The sequence below is a fragment of the Perna viridis genome, chromosome 4 (assembly GCF_037379345.1).
Source record: "Perna viridis isolate PV_CMFRI_1.1 ecotype Kerala chromosome 4, ASM3737934v1, whole genome shotgun sequence".
NCBI lineage: Eukaryota > Metazoa > Mollusca > Bivalvia > Mytilida > Mytilidae > Perna > Perna viridis.
In genome coordinates, this window is record NC_142448.1 from 27,085,195 (window position 1) to 27,107,006 (window position 21,812).

The 21,812-nt window shown below is 34.6% G+C and overlaps 1 protein-coding gene across 4 annotated transcripts in view; it reads right to left on the reverse strand.

The window, feature by feature from the left end:
* Positions 1-324: 324 nt before the first annotated feature.
* LOC148619545 (beta-1,3-galactosyl-O-glycosyl-glycoprotein beta-1,6-N-acetylglucosaminyltransferase-like) overlaps positions 325-21,812 on the reverse strand; it is a 36,224-nt gene continuing 14,736 nt past the window's right edge. For 2 of the 4 annotated variants that reach the window (XM_088579568.1, XM_088579567.1), the window contains exons 2-3: positions 3,744-4,807; positions 325-1,140 (exon numbers count right to left, since the gene is read on the reverse strand). In XM_088579568.1, the coding sequence (XP_088435694.1) occupies positions 869-1,140; positions 3,744-4,776 (1,305 nt within the window). In that variant the 5' untranslated portion in view covers positions 4,777-4,807 and the 3' untranslated portion in view covers positions 325-868. Of the gene's footprint in view, positions 1,141-3,743; positions 4,808-10,821; positions 10,989-19,871; positions 20,030-21,812 lie in introns of those variants that run through there. The other 2 variants (XM_088579566.1, XM_088579564.1) reach the window with 2 other exon arrangements.

A 21,812-nucleotide genomic window follows, 5' to 3' on the forward strand; every position in this document is an offset into this window, starting at 1 on the left:
TAAGAGCCGCCATGCCGTGCATTGTGCGGATTCCCACCCACTCTTCAGCCAAACCAGCGACTTGACCAATCAGCATCCGTTATTTTCTTAACTTATTCCCATGTTACGCCACTGGTTGCCCATGAAAAGCTTTTGATTATTCATCCCTTCTCGCGTGCATCTTAAATCTTGATAGCGGGAATTTAAACTTAAAAAAAAAACCTGGATGAATGTCTCTTGTCTTCGTAGCACCACTACACTGAACTTCTTGGGGGGTTGTATGAAGTACTAGCCGTGCGAGATCAGATAGACGATGTAAATAAAAAAAGAACTTTAATCTAGATCTTAACGATGGCAATATTTTATTTTCAAAGATCCTTTTAACCAACTTTTTAACAATAACTTTAAACACAAATATAGTAATAAAAACACTGAATACAAACGCAGATTGCGTAACAGACATTGTTTCACTTACAGAACGGCAGTGTGCTTGCGTTGCTATGATATTTAGTTAAAAATTACCTTAGATTCAGTTTTGTTACACTTCACCAGAGGCTCAAGCCGAATACGTTTGTACAATTCCCTATCCTTGGCGTTTTTCAATAAATATATATGTCTATTATAAAAAAAATATTAAAAAAATGTAAGCAGAAATTATTATTATTATTATTATTATTATTATTATTAAATGATTGGTTATTAAAAATCGTCGGACCTGTATATAGGGAAGGGCTTGTTCCAAGTTGGAAACAAGTTCTTTGGACTTGTATCATATATGCACAAACACTGCTTTGCAAAGAAATACAATTTCACTTTCTCTATAGATAAACGTATACGTTAACCACCTCTTTCCATCTTTCCTCGCACCTGTCAGTGGCAAGTAAAGCTGTTATTTCAGTATGAAAGGTAGATGTTTGTAATAGTAAGTTTCAAATGGTAGATTTACGAATGTTCTATTGTACATGTACTCTTCTAAACAGTCGAGAGCAAAATATTGAAAGTCCATGTAAAATTTGTTCGCGAAAAATTCTTTTTTTGAGACTAGTTCATTGAGATCAGCTACTCCAAAAACGCACACTCCCCGAACGTATTTTCCGTGACACTTGTCGCGTCCTCCCCATGAAGCATAAACGGCTAACCAAGGTTTAGTATCTGGATTTCCTGAAGATAAAAAAAAATTAAATATCAGTGTTTTAAACAAAAAGGCGTTACCAACTTTGCGGCATGTGGCATTTTTTTTTACTTTTTCCTAGAGTATATCAGTTCAGTAATTTCAAATTGTTAATACCCTCTCTTGACTGAAAAAAAGTATGTGATAATTTTCTTTATTTTACCTCGTTCCCCTCAAGTGTTTTCTGTCAAATAAATAAACAAATTCAAGTGACTGTTATCTAACCCAACAGTACTTGAAGATTCAGAAAGGGTGAATGCGAAGACAAGTACACAATTTGTCCATTGTTTAGAATGCTGTTGAAGGCGAATGTTTGTGTAGTCAACTATTAAATTATGTTTGTTTCTTAAAAAAAACATGCTTTTTTTCTAGTACATGTGGCTCAAAATTGTGTAGTCCACTCCTCACCCTGATTAAATCAAGAACTGTCACCACCATTATATATCGTTCTCGGCGTCGTTTAAATAGATTCTTTTGTGATAGTTCGTGGCACAGATGGTCTGGCTTTTGCTAATATAATTCGTTCAATTTCATGGTTATTATTTTTTTTGAGCGTGTAATTTCTTTCCACAATTTACCAATGTAGGAATTAATGGACAACAATAAAACGGTTCTTGTGCTTTTATTAATGAACTCGGATAATATAAAAAAAAATACCAGTTAAATATAAACTGGTATGTGAAGTTTTGCAATTGTAGATCTCGAAGAGAATAGCAATCATCAGTCCTGGGTGATAACCCATACTATCCCCTCTCCCAATCATTGTAGGTCACTGCAAGACCTTTCAAATTTGACATTGCTTCACATAAGAAACAATAATTAAGATGACAAAATAAACTTTCTTTGATCATGTAACAACATATAATAATTCTACTACTACATACTAGAAACATTTACAGTGTCCCATATTAAAACTCGATCCATTGATGATACTGTTGGGTTTGAATGGAAGTGTCGGTTAAGTTGATTCACGGGCTAGTATGGAAAATCTTATGCAATAACGATAAACAAATGATAACGGAACAAACGGGAAATATGTAATAAACCTCAATGTCATCTCAAGTGAGTCATTGATTGCAACTGTGCGTTTTATTTTTTTTTTCTTTTCGATTTCACCATGCATTAAAAAGCAGAATACATCTACATTACGGGAAGGGAAATTAGTCACAACCAGTAGCAGTTGTAAGTTTGCAAAGGGATATGGATGCGTTTGCTGCTTAAGTAGCTGTCTTTGTAAGAATCATGCAAAATCTTAAAAATGTGATGTATTCCAAAAAAGGTCACATATTTTTATTTTTGTAATTAAGTTGTTTTATTGGTCTTTACTGTGAAATGTGTAATTACTCATTCAAATCTGCCTGCTCCTAGGAGATAATCAACATTAAAAATCCAATATTCTATTCTATTTGAGTGTCATTTACAGAGTTATCCCCCTTAACTTTGAAATATACAGTGCATTCTATATAATTTTTATCTCCTAAGAACACGGGTTGTATGAAAAACTGAAAGATTATTTCTGTTTACTATGACAATTCAAAGAAAATATAAAAAATAAAGATATGTAGGCTTTTTACCTATGAATCACATTTTGCATGATTCTTAGCTGGAGTGCCACTTAAGTAGTGTGGAAGCTTAAGCTAATATTTTAAATTTCAGTCATACTGAATGGTTTTATTGAGTACATCTAAATTGTTACCATTGTTACGGTCAAATCATTATTTATTTTAATGAGAATTTAAATATTTAGTAACTTATAACAGGAACTTTTTATACACTCCCTGCTAATACAAACAGCATTATTGTAAAATTCCCTATGTCAACATTATCTTTTTTCTACCACAACCTATTGAAACTGGTTTGTAAAGTTCCGTACTATTTCATATAACTCAGGGATATTGAAATAGATAATTAAAATAATAATAATGAATAAAATAAAAAAGTGACTCATTTATTGAATTACCACTGTATCGAACGGAAGTAATCAACAAAAATGATAAAATGTTTTGCAGGACGCAGCTTCATACGAACGCCGATGCAAAGTGATTGATAAAAGGTTGAAGAAACTACTAATATCAGACCCCTTTTGCCCTTAGGCTAAATTCCTACATCATAAGGGCCATAACTATTGTAATCAATCAAAACATTCCTTATGAGTTATATAGAGCCTATTACTACAATTCTAGATGTACACACTTTCATCCAATTAACTGTCCAGAAACCAGAAATGTGTTGGTGTTTGGTCATATCTCCTTCATGGATACGGTAAAAACCTCAATCAAGCTTCACTGTTGATACATGTATGAAACCTTTTGATACAATAACGTAGAGATCCTTTACACATATACTTCAGTTATATAATGAAGTTTTAAAATGCTTGCGGGTGACCTCCTATTCTTAAGCAGTAAAGGGTTATTATCTTCATTTTGTGGTAAGTAACCTTACAGTACGATCAAACAGGTTAGTTTTCTGGTTTGAAACACTATTATTAAATTTTATCAAAGTCCGCTAACTGCTATTCATGTTATCGCTCGAAAACCATGTTTCTACGGACGACGACAGTGCCATGAACAATAAATTAAAACGCTTTACTTACCACTATATCGACCCGGAGCTTTGAGTATCTCGTTATGGTTGAGAGTAGCCCAATAATATTCATCCGGGCTTTTAACGTCCATCATATAGTCAAATATATCCTTGGCACGTTGATCATTAATTATGTAGTGAACAAACGCACGGCTGAATATGCCATACGCACTTCCTTTCACCATGGAGGCACTGTAAGGTAACGTCTTGTTCTTAAGTCCCATTCGTTTAATAGTTCCGTTGACGTATTTGTAGCTGAATTTAAATCGACCAGGCATTTGTCGACCAGGTGTAGAAATTCCCTCAATGTCATTAGCGCCATTGTAAATCTTGAGTATTTTGACCATTTCAAGGTTTGTTTTAAGGGGGAACTGCTGATGGGGCAGGTTGAAAAAGTATTTCCATTTTTCAGATATGACAAGAAGGTCCGACATACAATTTAGATCTGCTTGAAGACGACTGACGTGATTGTATATGATATCCTCTGTTTTAGAAACGATAAAAACGTTTGGGAAACAGTCCGCTATTGCACGCATTGCCCTATGTAAATCTAAAGGAGAACTTTTATCCACGTGGATACAGTAAAAGTTTTGAGGCCGATAGATAGCGCGTAAAAGGCGCTCCGTCTGATCGACATCTTTGTATGTTATTATGCTAAATGCCAATGGAAAGTCTTTTTCTTCGCTCGTGACGGGATACGAGTCATATCGCAGTGATTTACGGAAATTAGAACAGTCTTTTGCCTTTTCGATAAAATCTGCATTATTTATGCGTCTTGCAGTTTGTAATTTCATATACGCTTTTGCAAGTGCCGTTTCATTTTGATCAAGCTCGATTATCTTTTTGCAGTCAATCGGGAGTCTTCTACGTCTCGGTGGAATGGTTAATAAAACTCTCGGTGATGCTACTTCCTGTTTCAAAGGCAGTACTAGATCCCTTCGTTGCACTCTGACTTGTAGCACCACAATGTCGTATAACGTCGAAGCAATAAATCCTACAATACAGAACAGCAGAAGCTGTTTCGCCAACTGTCGTTTTCTCATAACATTCCCCGTCTACCAAACTCTAACACTCCTGCAAAATATAGAAAAACAACTAAACTTGAAATAGCGGATATATTCTGTGCAAATACTTAAGAAGGAACAGACGAATAATGTAATAAGTGAAAACAGGTTATCAGGGTATATATAGAAAAAGAGTGAAACAACTTAAACCTTTTCTTATTTTTTACAAAAGGTATTTTCAGTGGTAAATACTATTGCAAACGCGGACAATCTTTGTTGTTTGATACAGAAAACTCGCAATACTATGTCATAAGAATAATTTATAGATTGTAAGACATTTAATGTATTTCAACACATAGTTATATGACCAATCAAAAAAGATCCAGTACACGTTAGCTTAATATGTCATTTTTTTTGTTCGTGGAATCAAAGTCTTAAGTACCAGTTCATATAGAATTCAGACACTGCCTTATGTAGAAGTGATTCACTGTGTAAAAAAACCCACAGAACAAATGATGGTTCCTTGCTCTACATATACTATACTTTTGAGTAACAACAGTCCTTTCTGTATTCAGATCTGTACTTCTGAGGAAAAAGCATACTTTGATCTCCTAGTAAATTTCATTACATTAAACTAAATCAAGAACGGTAACTTGAAAAGTGCGAATTTCATACACAACCTATATAATTTTTATCCCAAAAGCTCAAGAACCAAATGACAAACTAAGGACGGTTTTGTGGTCAGTATTTATTACAGATTTAGAAATAAATAGTGAATTTGGTTCGGTTTTTTAAAAGAATCACCTCCTGTCTGATTTTTATAGACTGCTACTTAATACTCAATCGTCGTTCTGTTTCTATCCATTGTCTTAATACTGCAACAAGAAAAAAACGGGTTGAGTCTGAAACACGAATATTTTGAATGCCTTGGTAACTTCAAAACAAATTCAAGTAAAGTTTGTATGGTCAAAACAAAACGTTATGTTCGATCAGTGAAAGTATATTGTTTGTAAATAATACTAGTAAGTAATATACGGTTGCTCGGTTACCATATTTTTATTTATCCCCTTTTATACCGATATACTGATGTACACAGTGGATGTACATACAGTGGATGTACTCTAGAAATCACTCACTATTTTAATTATTTAGTCACATAGTGAAAATCATAGAAATACAATTAAACCACTAATCGAAAGAGCTGCAAGTAGAATTAAACCTTTACTATAACTTACTATAAGATTTCTTTTCGACAAGGGGTGTAACCTCTGGTAATTAAAAGAACCACAATTTTGCACAAGACCAAATTAAAGTTTCGCAACAATTTTAACTGAGAATTAAATTTAAAAAAGAAAACCCCGAAAACGACATGGTTAGCCATGCAATAATGTCTTTAAAGTAATAATGCAATAATGTCGTTTAAAGTAATAATGCAATAATATCGTTTAAAGTAATAATGCAATAATGCAATAATATCTGTTTTGGAACAGTTTTTTTAATGAGACATCTTACCTTTATATCAGAACCTAAATAACTTGAAAGTGTGAACCGTTCCGCTTTATATGGACGCCTTATCATTTACTGTGATATTGTGGATTCTTTTCTGTTTTCCCCTTTGGAAAAGACCAATAGTATCCGGATGTCAGATATCGGACATTCAATACTCATATGGTTGTACTTACTAAATCTGACATTTCGGTTTTGATTATTAGCATTACTAATTTATTGGTTGATTTAATCAATAATTGAATCAATCAGATGAATGGCCATGCGTGTGACAACTGTTTTTGATTACTGATAACCGGTCCCAAGAAGGTATAACATCAATAATTTTATATTTCAAGAGTAATTAAAAATCAGTTTTGTTTAAATCTCGTGTCATCTCTCAATAAACATATTGATACAACATATAAGGTAAATTAAGGACCAAACGAAGTAATACGAGATCCAGGTATAACCTATATGGTCATCTTTGAAAAAGTGTTGAGTTGTCTTGAAGCAGAAGTTCATCTATAACAGCTGTTTCAGGTGAAGATTGTCGATATTGTTCTTCACGTCGTATTAATACTTTTGACGTACTTGTGTAATATTTGACAATATATCAAGTTTATAAACAGAGAATAGTTTGAGAGGAGGATATTTTTTTCAATTAATATACCATCAAAAATTCATATGCAATGCTCATTATCATGTACATGCAACTTCGACCAAATATTATTTTTGGTTCACAGACCATTCTTAGATACTCCAATTGTCCAATTTTATGATCCTAACTAAACCAGCCTATATTCGCTGGTAATTGGTTCAACCATCGCTTAAGATAGACGTTCACAGATACGAGAAAAAATGAATGATATCATTGATAAATTTCTCAATGAGCTTTTACTTTGTTTACGTTTAGGTGTTTTGTTTTGTTTTTCATTTCGCCATAATAAAACAATCATATTTGTTTATCCATTAATATATTTACCACTATCGACATTGACGGCTTACAATCTTTGATTGGTTTATAGAGTTGCAGAGTTCTGATTTGTTTACAATTAATACTCATCATATACTCATTTTATGCGTATAAACGTAGTTTATCAATCTTGTTTTATCTTTGGCGAATGAAAAAAATGTTTACGGACAGACGAACAGTAAATGAGTTGATAGAAAAACAAATTTGGGCTATAATAATGAAACGCAAGTGTAATTCAAGTGTGTTGTGTTAACAATAGCTATATGCTTTAAAAGTCATGTATTTTTAAAAGGAATATGTGCGTGTGTGTGAAAAAATCACCATCCTTCGTACACCGATTTGAAACGGTATTAATTCATTCGATGAGTGACTGTGACAGTGTAAGATACGAATACGTTTGCCCCTTCAGTATAGTTATTTTCTATAAAAGCTGTAAAGTTGACATTAAAGATTTGGAATTTACGTGCTAGAATTCCGGAAGCATTTTTAACTACACGACAACCTCTTGGAATCTTATTGTTGGTTATTATTTGCTTTTTTGGCTTTTTTGACGAATTCCTTCAATAAAGACGGTTTCATTTAAAAACATGCTGAGAGCGTCATCTCGAAGAATAAAGAATAAAGTATGCCATTTTCTGTTGACAAACGGTAGTGGTTTAGGTTTAGGAATTCGAATACCACTACATTGTATTTCCGCGGCATTCTTTCTGTCCAATTCATTAAATATCTGACAGCCAGACTTTCTTCAAAAGCCACCGATATCAAACCACACAAACTTTTACTGGCAACAACAAATGCCACCAAAACAACTTTAAAAACCTTTATAGTTATGATATATATTGCCAGCGTTAGGCGAACATTTGATGGCAACATGCTTGACTACTAAGGTTTTTTAGGCATGAGAGGAATATTAAAAAGACTGTCAGTGATAAGCGGACATCTGATATCAACATGCTTGAAATCGAAGACTCAGCAGGCATGAGGAATATTCCATATATTAAGGAATTCGTCCGATGAAGTTCTCGAATCCGAAATTACAATTTTTAAATGTACTCATGATTCATTGCTTGACATACTCGTGGAACAAAGAAGACCAATTGTGTTCTTCATTACGTAGAACCGGTATTGGAGACTCGAAAAAACGTCCCAGCTACTAGTTAAAGACACTAGAAGGATGACTTATTGACGGTCGTGAAAAAGTGATACCCTGAAGTTGGTTTTTACTTTATTGATCCCGAGCAGATCTCCCTGAAGAAGCTCGCGAAATATGCTTGGCACAAGTGGAACAAATTGACAGAGTGTTTGTTTGTCTTCTATCCGTAGTTCAGTCATCAGATTGATCACATAAATGTAATCTCTAGTAGCAGAAGTCTCAACCAAACTGAACTTTGAATTATCTTCTACAATTTCTTCTCTGTAACATGCAACATGCCTTGCTGGGCTAGATTGCCCAATCCGTAAGTCTTTACAAAAGAGCAAAATCAGAATTGACACTGTCAATTCGTCCTATACATCAGATCATAGAAAAACGTAAGACATTATAGACGAGTGTAGTAACATATATATTTTATGCGTAGTAGTATATTACTACCGCAAGTTATGACCGTACATATTTTAGCTGTATCGTAAGAGTAGTAACAGAACGAGGGAGAATCGACGAAGGAGTTACTAGTTGCATGCAGGTCGTGGAACAATCGTACTAGACATATTGTATGAGGACGGGAAGTTTACATGAAATAATCGATTAGCTTTGAACATTACCCAGATTCCGATTCGGGCTCTTGGGCTCGTTACAAGACTATATAGATCATATACATTAGCATATCCCGATATTTATGAATATTCACTGCCAGTTGCTTAATCTGGTTCCTAAACTGGATCCCTGGTGATCCAATGATCGTTACAACGTACCTCTTTTAAAACATCATACGCATGTCCATGCGTGTTTTTGCTTATATGAGAACGGGAAGTGTTCATTAAAAGATGAAATGATCGGTTGGCATTGAATTTATGTAATATTACTCAGTTTCCGATTCAAACACAGGCGTACAATTGACTATATAAAGGTCATATATATGTTATCAGGACCCGATATCTATACATACGTAGCCATTGCCAGTTGTTTAATCTCGTTCCAGGTGATTGAAAACACTCAGGTCATTACGGTTACGAAAGAGTACGCAATCATATCAAGGGAACCAACATTTTTGCGGTAGTCACCCGATTTTAGGGCATATCCCATTCGTACCATTTCGGATGTTGAAAGGAAGCCAAAATCAATGACAGAGAATAATTGACGATAAGCGACTTTCAAGGCTTCAGTCTTTGCTTATTCTAGTTCCCCCGATTCCAAATCGATCTACCGTGAAGGTCGTGGATACATAGTTGTGTCGTGGCTCGTTGAGACAGGGACTAGAAGGTCACATTCATATAAACGTCTCAGAATGTGACAACTCTATACGCTACACTGCTTCATCGGATCAAATTGATAGAAAGATAACGTAAGCATAAAAGGTTTGGAAAAATTCCGAACGATGTTTAAACTGTTGGTCGTTCCCTCTGCGAGACTCGAACTCGTACCGCTGTGACATCTACAGCAATACCGCCTGCACAAAGTCCAGCGTCAAATGACTTTGCTTTGTATCCACGACATTCTCCTCCGCAGACTTATAAATGCTCCCGGATTCACTACAGGATGTGAAAATTGTTTCACAAGGCATGGGCACAACTCATTACAAATCCGCTAAGATATTTCTGGTGTACTGTACTAATAATTGACGGGATTTAGCACTGAGTGTGGTAGAGGCGTAAAGTTTGGAAATAACGAATATTCACTCTGTGGGGAGCAGATTGTCTGACCATATGGATATTTGTTTAGTACATGTACATTAATTATGCATTCCAACTAACAGAATAAAAAAAATCAGATGATTTATAAAAAGATGAATAGCTTGTCTGTTGAGACAAAATTCTGCAAATATTTCCCTTAGTTGGTATGCATTATATAAAAAGAAAAGTAAAGAAGTTTGAAAAAAATGCATTATTTAAAATAAATGATCTAATATGGGTTATAAAAATCAAACAGGATATTCGCCTAAATCCATTCTTAACCAACCACAAATACCCAATTTAAAGTAACAAGTATACAAAAAATACGTTCACATTACGGGAAATAAAATTCGGACACAAATGGGTTTAAGCAGAAGACGAAGGCAACTTCAGCAGTTAATAGTGTTCCAGACTATTTTTTACTCTGAATGGCCAACATTTTGCACGAAATTAACAATATTTTATTGAGCAAATAAGGGGGTTCACCCATTAGATCCACTACAGTTTAGGGTAGAGGGACGTCCGTTGGTGTGAAATTGGGAAATAACATATTATGGGAACACTTTACATCCTACAAATGAACATGAACTTTAAGGGAGTAATGTACAATTTAACACGTACACTTATTTTCCAACTTGGTATTTAAATTCATAGGTTGGGGTTGTTTACACGTCGAGGACGATAAATGTCATTTCAAAATAAACAAAGTGTACATGTTGACTATAGTTAATACAATATACGCAAGTCATTTGTATAGATTACAAGGAAGAAATAAACAACTAATTAAAGTATACCTCTAGAAAGTGTGGCCATGTGCAACTTCCGTATTCTGTAATTTTTTCCACTAAATCATCACCCGTAACTGCTTTATGGTCTCTTGAACATCAATTTAATAACCACTCACATTTTAGTCAATAAGTGTTTAGGGTGTAGTATTCCCAAATGAATGTAAAGGTCAAAGTTCAATCTAAATGTACATGTATACTGTGAACATAATGTAATTCCGGTTATATGCGTGGTGAAGAGGAGAGCATCATTTTAAAAATGTTAAGCTTTTCTGTTGATGTTTTGTGTATAATTACATAAAAGCAAAATTGTTTAAAAAAAGTAAGATAACGCAATTAAAATAGAAGAGATCGCATAGTCTTCCTTGAGACTTTAACACATTTAAAATAGAAAAGTGAAACAAATGGAGCGAACTATTGTTTTATTTTTTTGTAAATACACAAACTATAGGAATATAAATGAGTAGCAAATTAATTGTTGCGCCGCGGGATCAGTTGAAACATCAACCTTGTGCTCTCCAAATTCGATAATAGTGTCCTTGGAACTTTCTAAGCCATATTGATATAAAATCCCGGGTATACAATAACATATCTTATATTGCTGTTTTATAAGCAGAACGTACGGGACCAACTTCCCAATCTTTTCAACAGTTGTTCTTTGTCCGTTTACCAGTCTTGCTTGATACTTTTTTTCAGTTCCATTGTCCTCATTAAGATTGCTTCCTAGTTTAAATAATTGGTTCATACAAGTCCTGTCTTCAGGAGAGTTTATTGTCATAGGTTTATGTCTTTTTTTTTAATTAATTTTCATAAAGTTCATAATTGCTACGATGCATCGTTCACATGGGTATACTTTTCTTCATGGACGAGTACATTTGGTTAAAGATTACCATGCATTGCTCACTTGTCCGCTTGGAATAATGAAATTTCAATATGACACAGTTACAGTGAACTACGATGATTGTCAATCTGATTAAAATACACGATCTGACATGTGCCAAGTTATGGAGTGTAGCGTAATTACAGATTTAATTTTAATTAGATTAACCCTTTCTAAGGTTTACATATTTCGAGCTTAACACCAAATGGCTTATTTTAAGCGTATAAGAACTTGAATAATTCCGTGTCCTCTGTCAACTATTTTTAACTAATTGGATCGTTGTTAATAGAACCAAATATGTTAATCAGCATAAAATTATTTAGGTCGAGTAAAAGTGGTTTGTTTGTTGACATGAATAATATGGATTCTTCTTATTAAAATAAATTTTGGGATCTGTTCGGCAGTTCTTCTGATTGGTTTCAAGTATCAATCTCAATCTGATTAAAATACACAATCTGACATGTGCCAAGTTATGGAGTGTAGCGTAATTAAAGATTTAAATTTAATTAGATTGGATAATTGTCTTCTAAGTGTATATAGTCAAGAACCAGCTTCCAGCAAAATGAATTTCGTATCGTTCCAGTAAATGGTTAGTAAATAAATTTCGACGAAAATTTATGTAACACACAAACAGTGAATTCTTAATGCCCCGATGCCTGGAGACGGGAAAGCGGAGTGGAAAAGAAATTTAATACACTGGTGACTCAACTCTATCCTACAAGAAAGTCTATTTCAAGTCACGTGCAAGTTTCTTCAAGATTATTCAAATATATATATACGATTATACTATTGATATTTCGGGGCCATTAAATTCCAAATACTGTGATTTTTGCATGTACTAAAAAGAATTTGGTTTTTATCGCCAAATAGTCATGCGCAGATTAAAATGGTGGACTTGGATTTAAAAAATGCTGAATCATGCGATGTTGTACATCTTATTTCTTCATATTTGAAATCAAAGTACGTATGTACTTAATCAATTTATATCGATCGTTTGGATTATGAGGACTTAATTAATTGTCGAAAGTACGGTGATCGAATTCAAACGTATCTTAACACAAGCTTATTGTATATGGTTAATATTGAACTCTTTGTTTTATTTTTAAATTCACTATTCAGATTACGAAGGAAATTTTTAAAAAAGCACACACACCAAAATTCATGATGCATTGTAGCAGTGCGCCAGTTTGCGTAATATTCAGGTTTGATATCGGTTTACATATGGAGCACCTATAGATCTCTCCAACATAGTGCATAATTGAACTACAAACTACTAGTTAGCCATTCCTAGTTTTTAGATTTTCTAGTCGAAATTCAATTTAACGACCCCCATGTCGAAGCTGCCTGTTAAATCATTCAAACTTAAGCCACAACCATTGAAATAAATCATATTCTTAGATGCATGTTCCTCTCAACTAGCTACATTTCCCAATTGATAAGCTTTTCATCTGAAGTGCTACAAGTTATTCCATAGACACCTATGTGTCATGTAAGTCTTTTTTAGAGCTTAGTTTTTAGTTAGTTTCACGTACATTAACATAAACAATAAAGTCTTAGGATGTAATTTCAAGGCCTTGAATCACCTACAGCTCTATAATAATTACAGCAAGATTACAAAAATAACCAGAGAGAATGATTACCGCATAAAACAATAACTCCGGACAAAAAATGCATTATCGAAATTTCTTTGCCACCGTCCATGCAAAGTTTCATTTGTATTTGTCATCTCCGGGCTTCCGATGTCACGAAGCGGTAACCGTTATAAAAATACACGACAAAGTGGGTGATACGTCTGAATGGTTTCATGGGGGTTAATCTACACTTCTGTAAAAACAAAAATTGACCAAAAGATGAGCGGCAAATTATTGCCTGAAACCCCTTTCTGTATACATTTTTTTTTATCGGAACTACTGCTCCTTTTACCAGCTAGGGCCTGCATGAAATATCTGGAGACAGCTAGCTCTTCCAATTGGTACTCAGTTTTCCGCTTTATATTTCAATTCTATTATTAATGACTAATTATAATCTCGCTGGGTTTTTATTTCTAGCTAAGCATCAAATAATTTATTATGGGCTTAAAAATAAATAAGCAACTTGAATATATCGACACTGAACAACTTTATTCGGGTAAATGCATAGAAATAAACAGATACTGCTACAACATGTGAGAGGTTAGAGGTTTCAACTATTTTAATTGGATACCAAATCAATTAGCGTAATTTATTCGCAGTTAAGGTTGTTTATTGGATTTGTTTATTGGCGTAAATAACATATATTTAAATTTGATATATTAGAATAGGTTCTGTCGACTGCTATATCAAGTCTGATCTCCAATCAAAAAAAGTAACCAACACCTGTTTAGGTAAATTAATTTTGGTTTTGGCGTGTTAGCGTCCTGCTTGTGAAAAACTGGGAGTAAGAGACATTGAAGCCAAAGAAATGTAAAATAGGTAAACATTATTTCCCGAGACGAGGAGGATATGTTTATTTAAATGGAAGTAAAAAACGATAGAAGACTTCATACGCTTTTAAGTCGCTAATATTGTTAGCGACTGTTTGCACTCGTAATTTGAGAACTTAATATTCGTATATAATTTGCATTAATATATAGTTATACGTCACGTATTGCTGCCGATCCTCGCCGTATTTGCCGACATTGCGTCATAGATCTAGCTTCATATGAAATGAAAATGTACATTTTAAGTATCATACACGTGTGTTCTACGTGTGTTTCTTGCTTGTACAAGAACGGGAAGTTTACATGCAATGATCGGTTAGCTTTGAACATTACTTGCCCGGTGCAGGTCCGGGTGTTAAAAGAATAGGCCTGCAGCAGCGCTAAGCTTGTCGTATAAGGCGACTAAATAGTGCTCAGAAACCTAGCCGGGGGCTAGGCGCTCTGCCCACAGAGCAACTGGGATGTGTGCCCCAGGTGGTGGAATGGGGTACCCCTGGCGTGTTACATGCTGGGGTTGTCAGGCCATAATACGGAAAACCTGACCGCAAACCATAGTGGTGCACCGTGTTGGGAAAGATGCCACGTTCCTCGCAAGTTAAAGAACCCTGCTGTGGTATTCGGTAGGAGTAGGAACCTTTGCGCTCCGCCACAGGAGGCTAAATTGTCCGACCTTACCCATCCCTCCCTTTTTCTAGTGGCAATCAAAATTTGTCGACCCTACTGCCCTTGTGTCCCATCCCATTTTTCATTTCATCATCATTTCATGTTCATTTTATCATCCATTTCATGTTCATCGTCTGAATATAGCTGAAATATTGCTGCTCGGACGTTAAACCCCAACAATCAATCAATCAATTGAACTATACTTAGTTTCCGATTCAGACACAGGGGATGGTAACAAGACTATATAGGTCATATAGGTGCAGTACCACTATTTCGGAAACCAGTTTCTGCACTTACAGGAAAGTAGTTCGTAATGACACGAAGTAGTCCTAAAATTGCACTCTATCATTCTCCTTGTTTAGTAGAGGTATACAAACTTGGTGTCATCTGAAAGCTAAATGAATCAAAAATACTATAAAAACTTCATTTTCTGCATTCAGTGTAGGATAAAACAGTTCTGAACAAAAACTCTAGGCCCCTTGATACGGCTAGATTTCAAAACAAAAGTAGTGATTTCTTCAGGTACCAGTATCGAATTGCATATCCCTGAGCGGGTGTATGTTAATATATGGATGCTATAAAAAATATAGTGCATTTTCTTTTTGTTGCCTCTCAACAAACTAATGTTTTGCCAAAAGATATGAACAATGACTTATAAAATAGAACAAACATCACATTGTAAGATGAAAAACTTTTTTTAAAGAAAATCTAACATAATAACATAAAAATGTTCCACTGAAAAGGTTGGTTTGATGAGTGCGAAACGAAACTGAAAGTAGAGAAAATGGCTATTTATAGTTCAAGACTACTTTTCTGTTCGATCTTCGTGGACTCACCCTATTTTCTTTGCGGCAAATTATTTTTTCACATGTCCTTAGAAATGCTACATAAGTGAAGATTTTATTGAATCAATTTACATATTTTTTTAAAAAATCCTAAAAATATGCACTTCGCTATAGAAGTCTATGGGAAAATTAATGCGATACTGAGACCTTCACTTGTCTACTTTCACTTTCAGGCTATCTCTTAGCAAATAGTGCTGTAAAGTACATGCTTAGTGTTTATGTTAACCAAAATAATCATTTTGATGGAGATGCTGCTTAAAATATTGAAAATTTGCTGTCATGGAAAGAATGCGGTGAAAGTCTGTACACTGTGAAAACTGTAAAATTTGATATTTTTGTCAGATTTCTAATCTAAAACACCATTAAAGCATCCTTATATATCATTTTATTTACACATTTTATACCATATATGCCAAAAGATTTACACTCAAGTACCCATAATTCTGATTTTTGTATTTTGATAAAAAAAAAGGGGGGGAGGGCACGCTAATTTTGGGACAGATTTCTTAGTTTTTACACTTATCTGGTATTGATTTTGCTATCTTTGCATATAATTGATACTTTTGATTTGCTTCTTTATAGCTGAACCCATATTTAGGAGTTAAATACAATATATTTGCCTATTAGAGATAAAAAAAAGTTGAAATGAAGTTTCAGTTTCAACTTCCCAAAGAGTTTGTATATGGTAAGGGCACATTATTTTTTCCCGCAGAGTGACCCAATATGCCAAAACATACACTTTCTATATATAGTTGTGACCACAATATTCTATTCTAACAGATAAAGCAAGAAAAACAGAAGACTTGAACATTTATTTCTGTAATAGGTGTAATACCACTATTTCGGAGACCAGTCACCCGCACATACAAGAAAGCAGTTCGTAATGACATGAAACCATAGTGGTGCACCGTGTTGGGAAAGATGCCACGTTCCTCGCACGTTAAAGAACCCTGCTGTGGTATTCGGTAGGAGTAGGAACCTTTGCGCTCCGCCACAGGAGGCTAAATTGCCCGACCTTGCCCATCCCCCCTTTTTCCAGTGGCAATCAAAATTTGTCGACCCTATTATCCTTGTGACCCATTCTTTTTTTTTCATTTCATGTTCATTTTATCATCCATTTCATTTTCATTGTCTGAATATAGCTGAAATATTGCTGCTCGGACGTTAAACCCCAACAAACAAACAAACGTAATGACATGAAGTAGTCCCAATATTGCACTCTATCATTCTCCTTGTTTAGTAGAGGTATACAAACTTGGTGTCATCTGAAAGCTGAATAAATCAGCAATACTCTAAAAGCTTCATTTTCTTTATTCAGTGTAGGATAAAACAGTTCTGAACAAAAACTCTAGGCCCCTTGATATGGCTAAATTTCAAAACGAAAGTAGTGATTTTTTCACCTGTCTACTTTCACTTTACCGTTTTTTTTTAGAAGGCACATAAGGTATGATGGTATTTTTATGAGAGTTAAGGTAAAGGGTGACCATCATAATGACAACCCTCTAGCACCATTTGTACTGATGTAAAAAAAATTTGAGCCTTATTGAAAGCTGAATTTAACATAGAGAGTAATGGAGACCAGAAGTAGTGGTATGACACCTATACATTAGCATGCATATTTATGAATATTCATTGCCAGATGCTTAATCTGGTTCCTAAACTTGTTCCCTGGTCAAAATCATATGTGACCCAAAGATCGCTAAACCGTACCTCTTCTAAAACATATCATACACATGTCTGTGCGTGTTTGTTGCATGTATTAGAACCGGTAGATTACGTTAAAAGATAAAATGATCGGTTATTGATGATCTATTAGCCAATTTCCAATTCAAACACAGTCGTCCGTTACAATTGACTATATAAAAGTCATACATATATTATCAGGACCCTGATATCTATATATACCCATTGCCAGTTGTTTAATCTTGCTCCAGATGATTGAAAACATTCGGGTCATCACGGTTACGAAAGAGCACGCAATCATATCAAGGGAACCAAGATTTTAGCGAAAGTCACTCGAATTTAGAGCATATCGCATTCGTACCATTTCGGATGTTTAAAGTAAACCAAAATACAGATACGCGGGGTCGGAATATGGATAATACAAGTGCAATTTTAGCTGTTATAATACATGATTTCGTATTTTTGTCAATGAAGCCACGACAGTAGCTGAAATTGACCTAGGCATCACATGAAAATCTTGCTAAATATCATAATTTGCGGTACCACTCGCATCCGCGATCAATACCATTGTGAATGGAAAAGAGTGAAATATGAAATGGAAAGGAGTAAAGATAACCATGAAATTGCATGCAAGGGAAATTTCGCATCTTCCATTTTATTTAGATATCCGTGTAATATTTACGCACTATTTAATGACTTGTTTCTTCGGACTGTTGATCACGTGGTGAAAAATTGTTACAGTCAGCGGCCATCTCATGCGTATGAATATCTCACGTGACCTTAGAAGAAAGCTGAAGTGTCATACCACTATTTCTGGTCTCCATTACTTTCTATGTTAAATTCAGCTTTTTATAAGGCTGATTTTTTACACTAGTACTGATGGTGCTATAGGGGTATCATTATGATGGTCACCCTTTAACTTAACTCTCATAAAAATTATCAACATACCTTATGTGCCTTCTAAGAAAGAACGGTAAAGTGAAAGTGACAGGTGCAGAAATCACTACTTTCGTTTTTAAATTTAGTCAGATCAAGGGGCCTAGAGTTTTTGTTCAAAATTGTTTTACCCTACACTGAAAAAAAACTAAAGAAAATTAAGTTTTTAGAATATTACTGATTCATTTAGCTTTCAGATGACATCCAAGTTTGTATACCTCGACTAAACAAGAAGAATGATATAGTGCAATATTGGGACTACTTCGTGTCATTACGAACTACTTTCTTGTATGTTCAAGCGACTGGTTTCCGAAATAGTGGTATTACACCTGAAGGGGACGCCAAACGGGAAATAGTTTGATTAAATAAGGTGGGTTACTGCTCGAAAGCACTCCCTAATGTAGACACAATTCTTTCATTACAGATATTATTTGCGAACAAGTTTTGATCATCTTGAGGGAGAGAATGGATATTTTTCTGTATCTGTAGCCCCCGCTAGTACCCTCGCGTCATCCCGCCAACTTGGATTTCTCCAGTTGAGCATCATGACAAATCTAAATATATTCTTTAATTCGCCTGACAATATTTAGATGTAGACTTAAAATAACTGAAAATAGTATTTGCGAGACAAAGTTTTATGAAGGGAAAATAAATCTTTTTTTTCTGCCAGTCAATCCGTTAGTACAGTACTTCCGCGTCATCCCGCATGCATCTCAACAGACGAGCATCATGTCAAATCTTCTGTATTAATCCTGTTTAATTTTTTATAGTATTGATATACAATATTTGTAAAATGATCTTTGTACTCGGATAGTTTATGATAAATAGGTATGAATCTATCATGAGCTCATAGTCCTGATAATTTACCCTTTTTTGGAGTGAAATGTATGATTATATTCATGTTACAAACTTAAGAAGGTTTGAACTTTTTGAATCAATTTATAATTATGCAACATCAGCTAAAGTATAGGTATTGCATGCTATACATACATTGTATGTAACAACAAATGCTTGTAACATGTATTCTTTTTCCGACGCAGTTACATGTATTTCCAGAATATGCTAGAGTGAATTAACATATATATTTTTAAATGTGTATCGTCAAATACGTGTGTGTGAAAAGTAAGGAGAGGTTGAGTCATTTTCCCCCATTAGTCTTGTCAACTCAAGAAGCCATGGCCGCTCAGCTAATAAACGGTCTTTGAAAAAAAATTTCTAAAAGAAAGAACGGTAAAGATATTACTTTCTCTAGTTTAAAATATTACAATCCTTTTTATGATTAGAAATGTGATTGAGCAGTAAGATAAGAGACAGAGCAAAATATGAAGGCTTCACTGACTCAGTATTTCAGATTTTTCTTTTATTACAAAAAAAAAAGCCCAAAAAATCAACAACAACAACAAAAAAACAAACAAAAAAAAACAAAACAAAAACAAAAACAAAAACAAAAACAAATACAAATACAAATACAAAAACAAAAATCCGACCCCAAAATCAGTGACAGTGACTATTTGACGATTAGCGACTTTGAAGACTTCAGTCTTTGATTTTTATTACTCACTCTTTTTAATTAGTGTGTTAAACCATGTCTTACCTTGTAAATGCACTTAACCAAAAAGTGTTCGCTCTAATGACCATAGATTTTTACAAGCCATATTGATTTAGCACTACGATGCATCCATATTTTATTGATCTAATGATATGAACATTTTCACATTCACACAGGTATCAATGAGTTTCCTCATGAATTATTCATAATACCTACACGTACCCTTTATAAAACTATGTCAATGGTCTTTATCACTACAACAACGGAAACATTGCAACTTTCCGGGTTTGTGGCAAGGTCGATCTACTAAATTTATACATATTTTTGCACGCCCGGCAAATACACACCCCTAAAATATTTAAGTTCTGCTTGAAAATTATTTACATATTTCTGTCACTCCTTACTCTGGATTTATAGGGTCCATGCATCTATTCATGTTTTTTTTTAAGAACATGTTTGACAAAGTTTAAGCGTTATGATTTTATTTTTACAATGCAACATGGATTGCGTTATTTTAATCTCTATGTGAGAAGGTGAGACTGAATTCACTGTAAAACTCGTCTAACAGGTACATGTAGTTACACCTGCCAATTGAGGTTTGCAGCAAATGAAGCATGTTGGATCTCATTAAATGTGAATTTGTAGTTGTGTGCTGAAATCACATTTCCTTCAAGTTATTGATGCATATGTTCGATGTATACACGTACGAATAACAATTGGAATTTTTTTTGTAAAATGTAATCCACTACAAACAAGTAAGAAATCGATTTACCTGAATCAGAAATGATAAAATACACTGTAAACTTGAACTCTGAAAACTTTCCCACGATCACATAATGTTGATTTCTAGCGAGCTACCCCCTCTCGTGTATGCATTCATAGATATAAATATATATATACACTTGAGGTTTTTTTTTAATTTTATGCTGAAGAAGGATATCAGTTATCCGAAATATTCAATTTAAATTTTACCATCTTCTGATGATGTTAAACATATTTAGACGTTTATTTAATTTATTGTTATTTTTCGCTTCGTTTTTAACGATCCATCACCCCGTAAGAGTGATTGGTGACTTTTATTTAGACGATTTTATATAGCTCTCGGACCCACGTGGGGTCTGGGAGTAGGCAAGAGCATCAACACAGCAGCCAAGCTGCTAGTAGGACATACTCTGACCGAGTTCTTCGGTCAGGTATCCCGAAGACTGGGCTCCGCCACTAACACCAGTTAGTTCTACTAACCCACTAACATCGACCGTGAGAGGCCTGTATTGGTATTATAGGTCGTTAAAAACCCCCCAATCATCAATTCCTAATGGTGTTGGTACTGTCGAATTTGCAAAGCAACTTTTTTTTCGTTCCCTCCGCGTGACTCGAAGTCGTACGGTTGTGGCAACATCGCCTGCACAAAGTTCAGCGCCCTAGACCACTCGGCCAGCTAGGCTATATAAAAATAGCTTTCGCTGGCCGGGTCATTCCTCCTCGTAGGGTTAATTTAGGACTGTAACTTAGTACACGATGTATGGTAGTATGGGACAGTTTATCTAGGTGTTATTTTGTAGAATAGATGATCAAATTAACGATGCATGTCACAACAAATCAATATATTACGTCTCAGGATGTGACGACTATATTCGCTATTGATACAGGGAAGATATATACTTGTTCAGATTTGAGTTCTGTTATGTTTATGTATCTAAAATTTGATATTTTCTGCTATTAATTTAAACAAGTCTAGATTGTATTCATTCAGAAAAAAAATATGATTTTTAGTGGCCCTTAACTTGTTTGTGGAGTTAATGTACAATGCAATTTTCTTCAGTTTGTCAAAACAACACGGCGGGGGAGTGGCACGAAGTTAGTAAAGCACGTATTATCATCCATCCTTTCGTGAAGTATGGCAAATAATGCAAGAACGGAAGTAATGTTCGCATCGCTATACTGGGCGACTTCGCTAGTACATTTGAGTCAACGTTTTTCTCCATT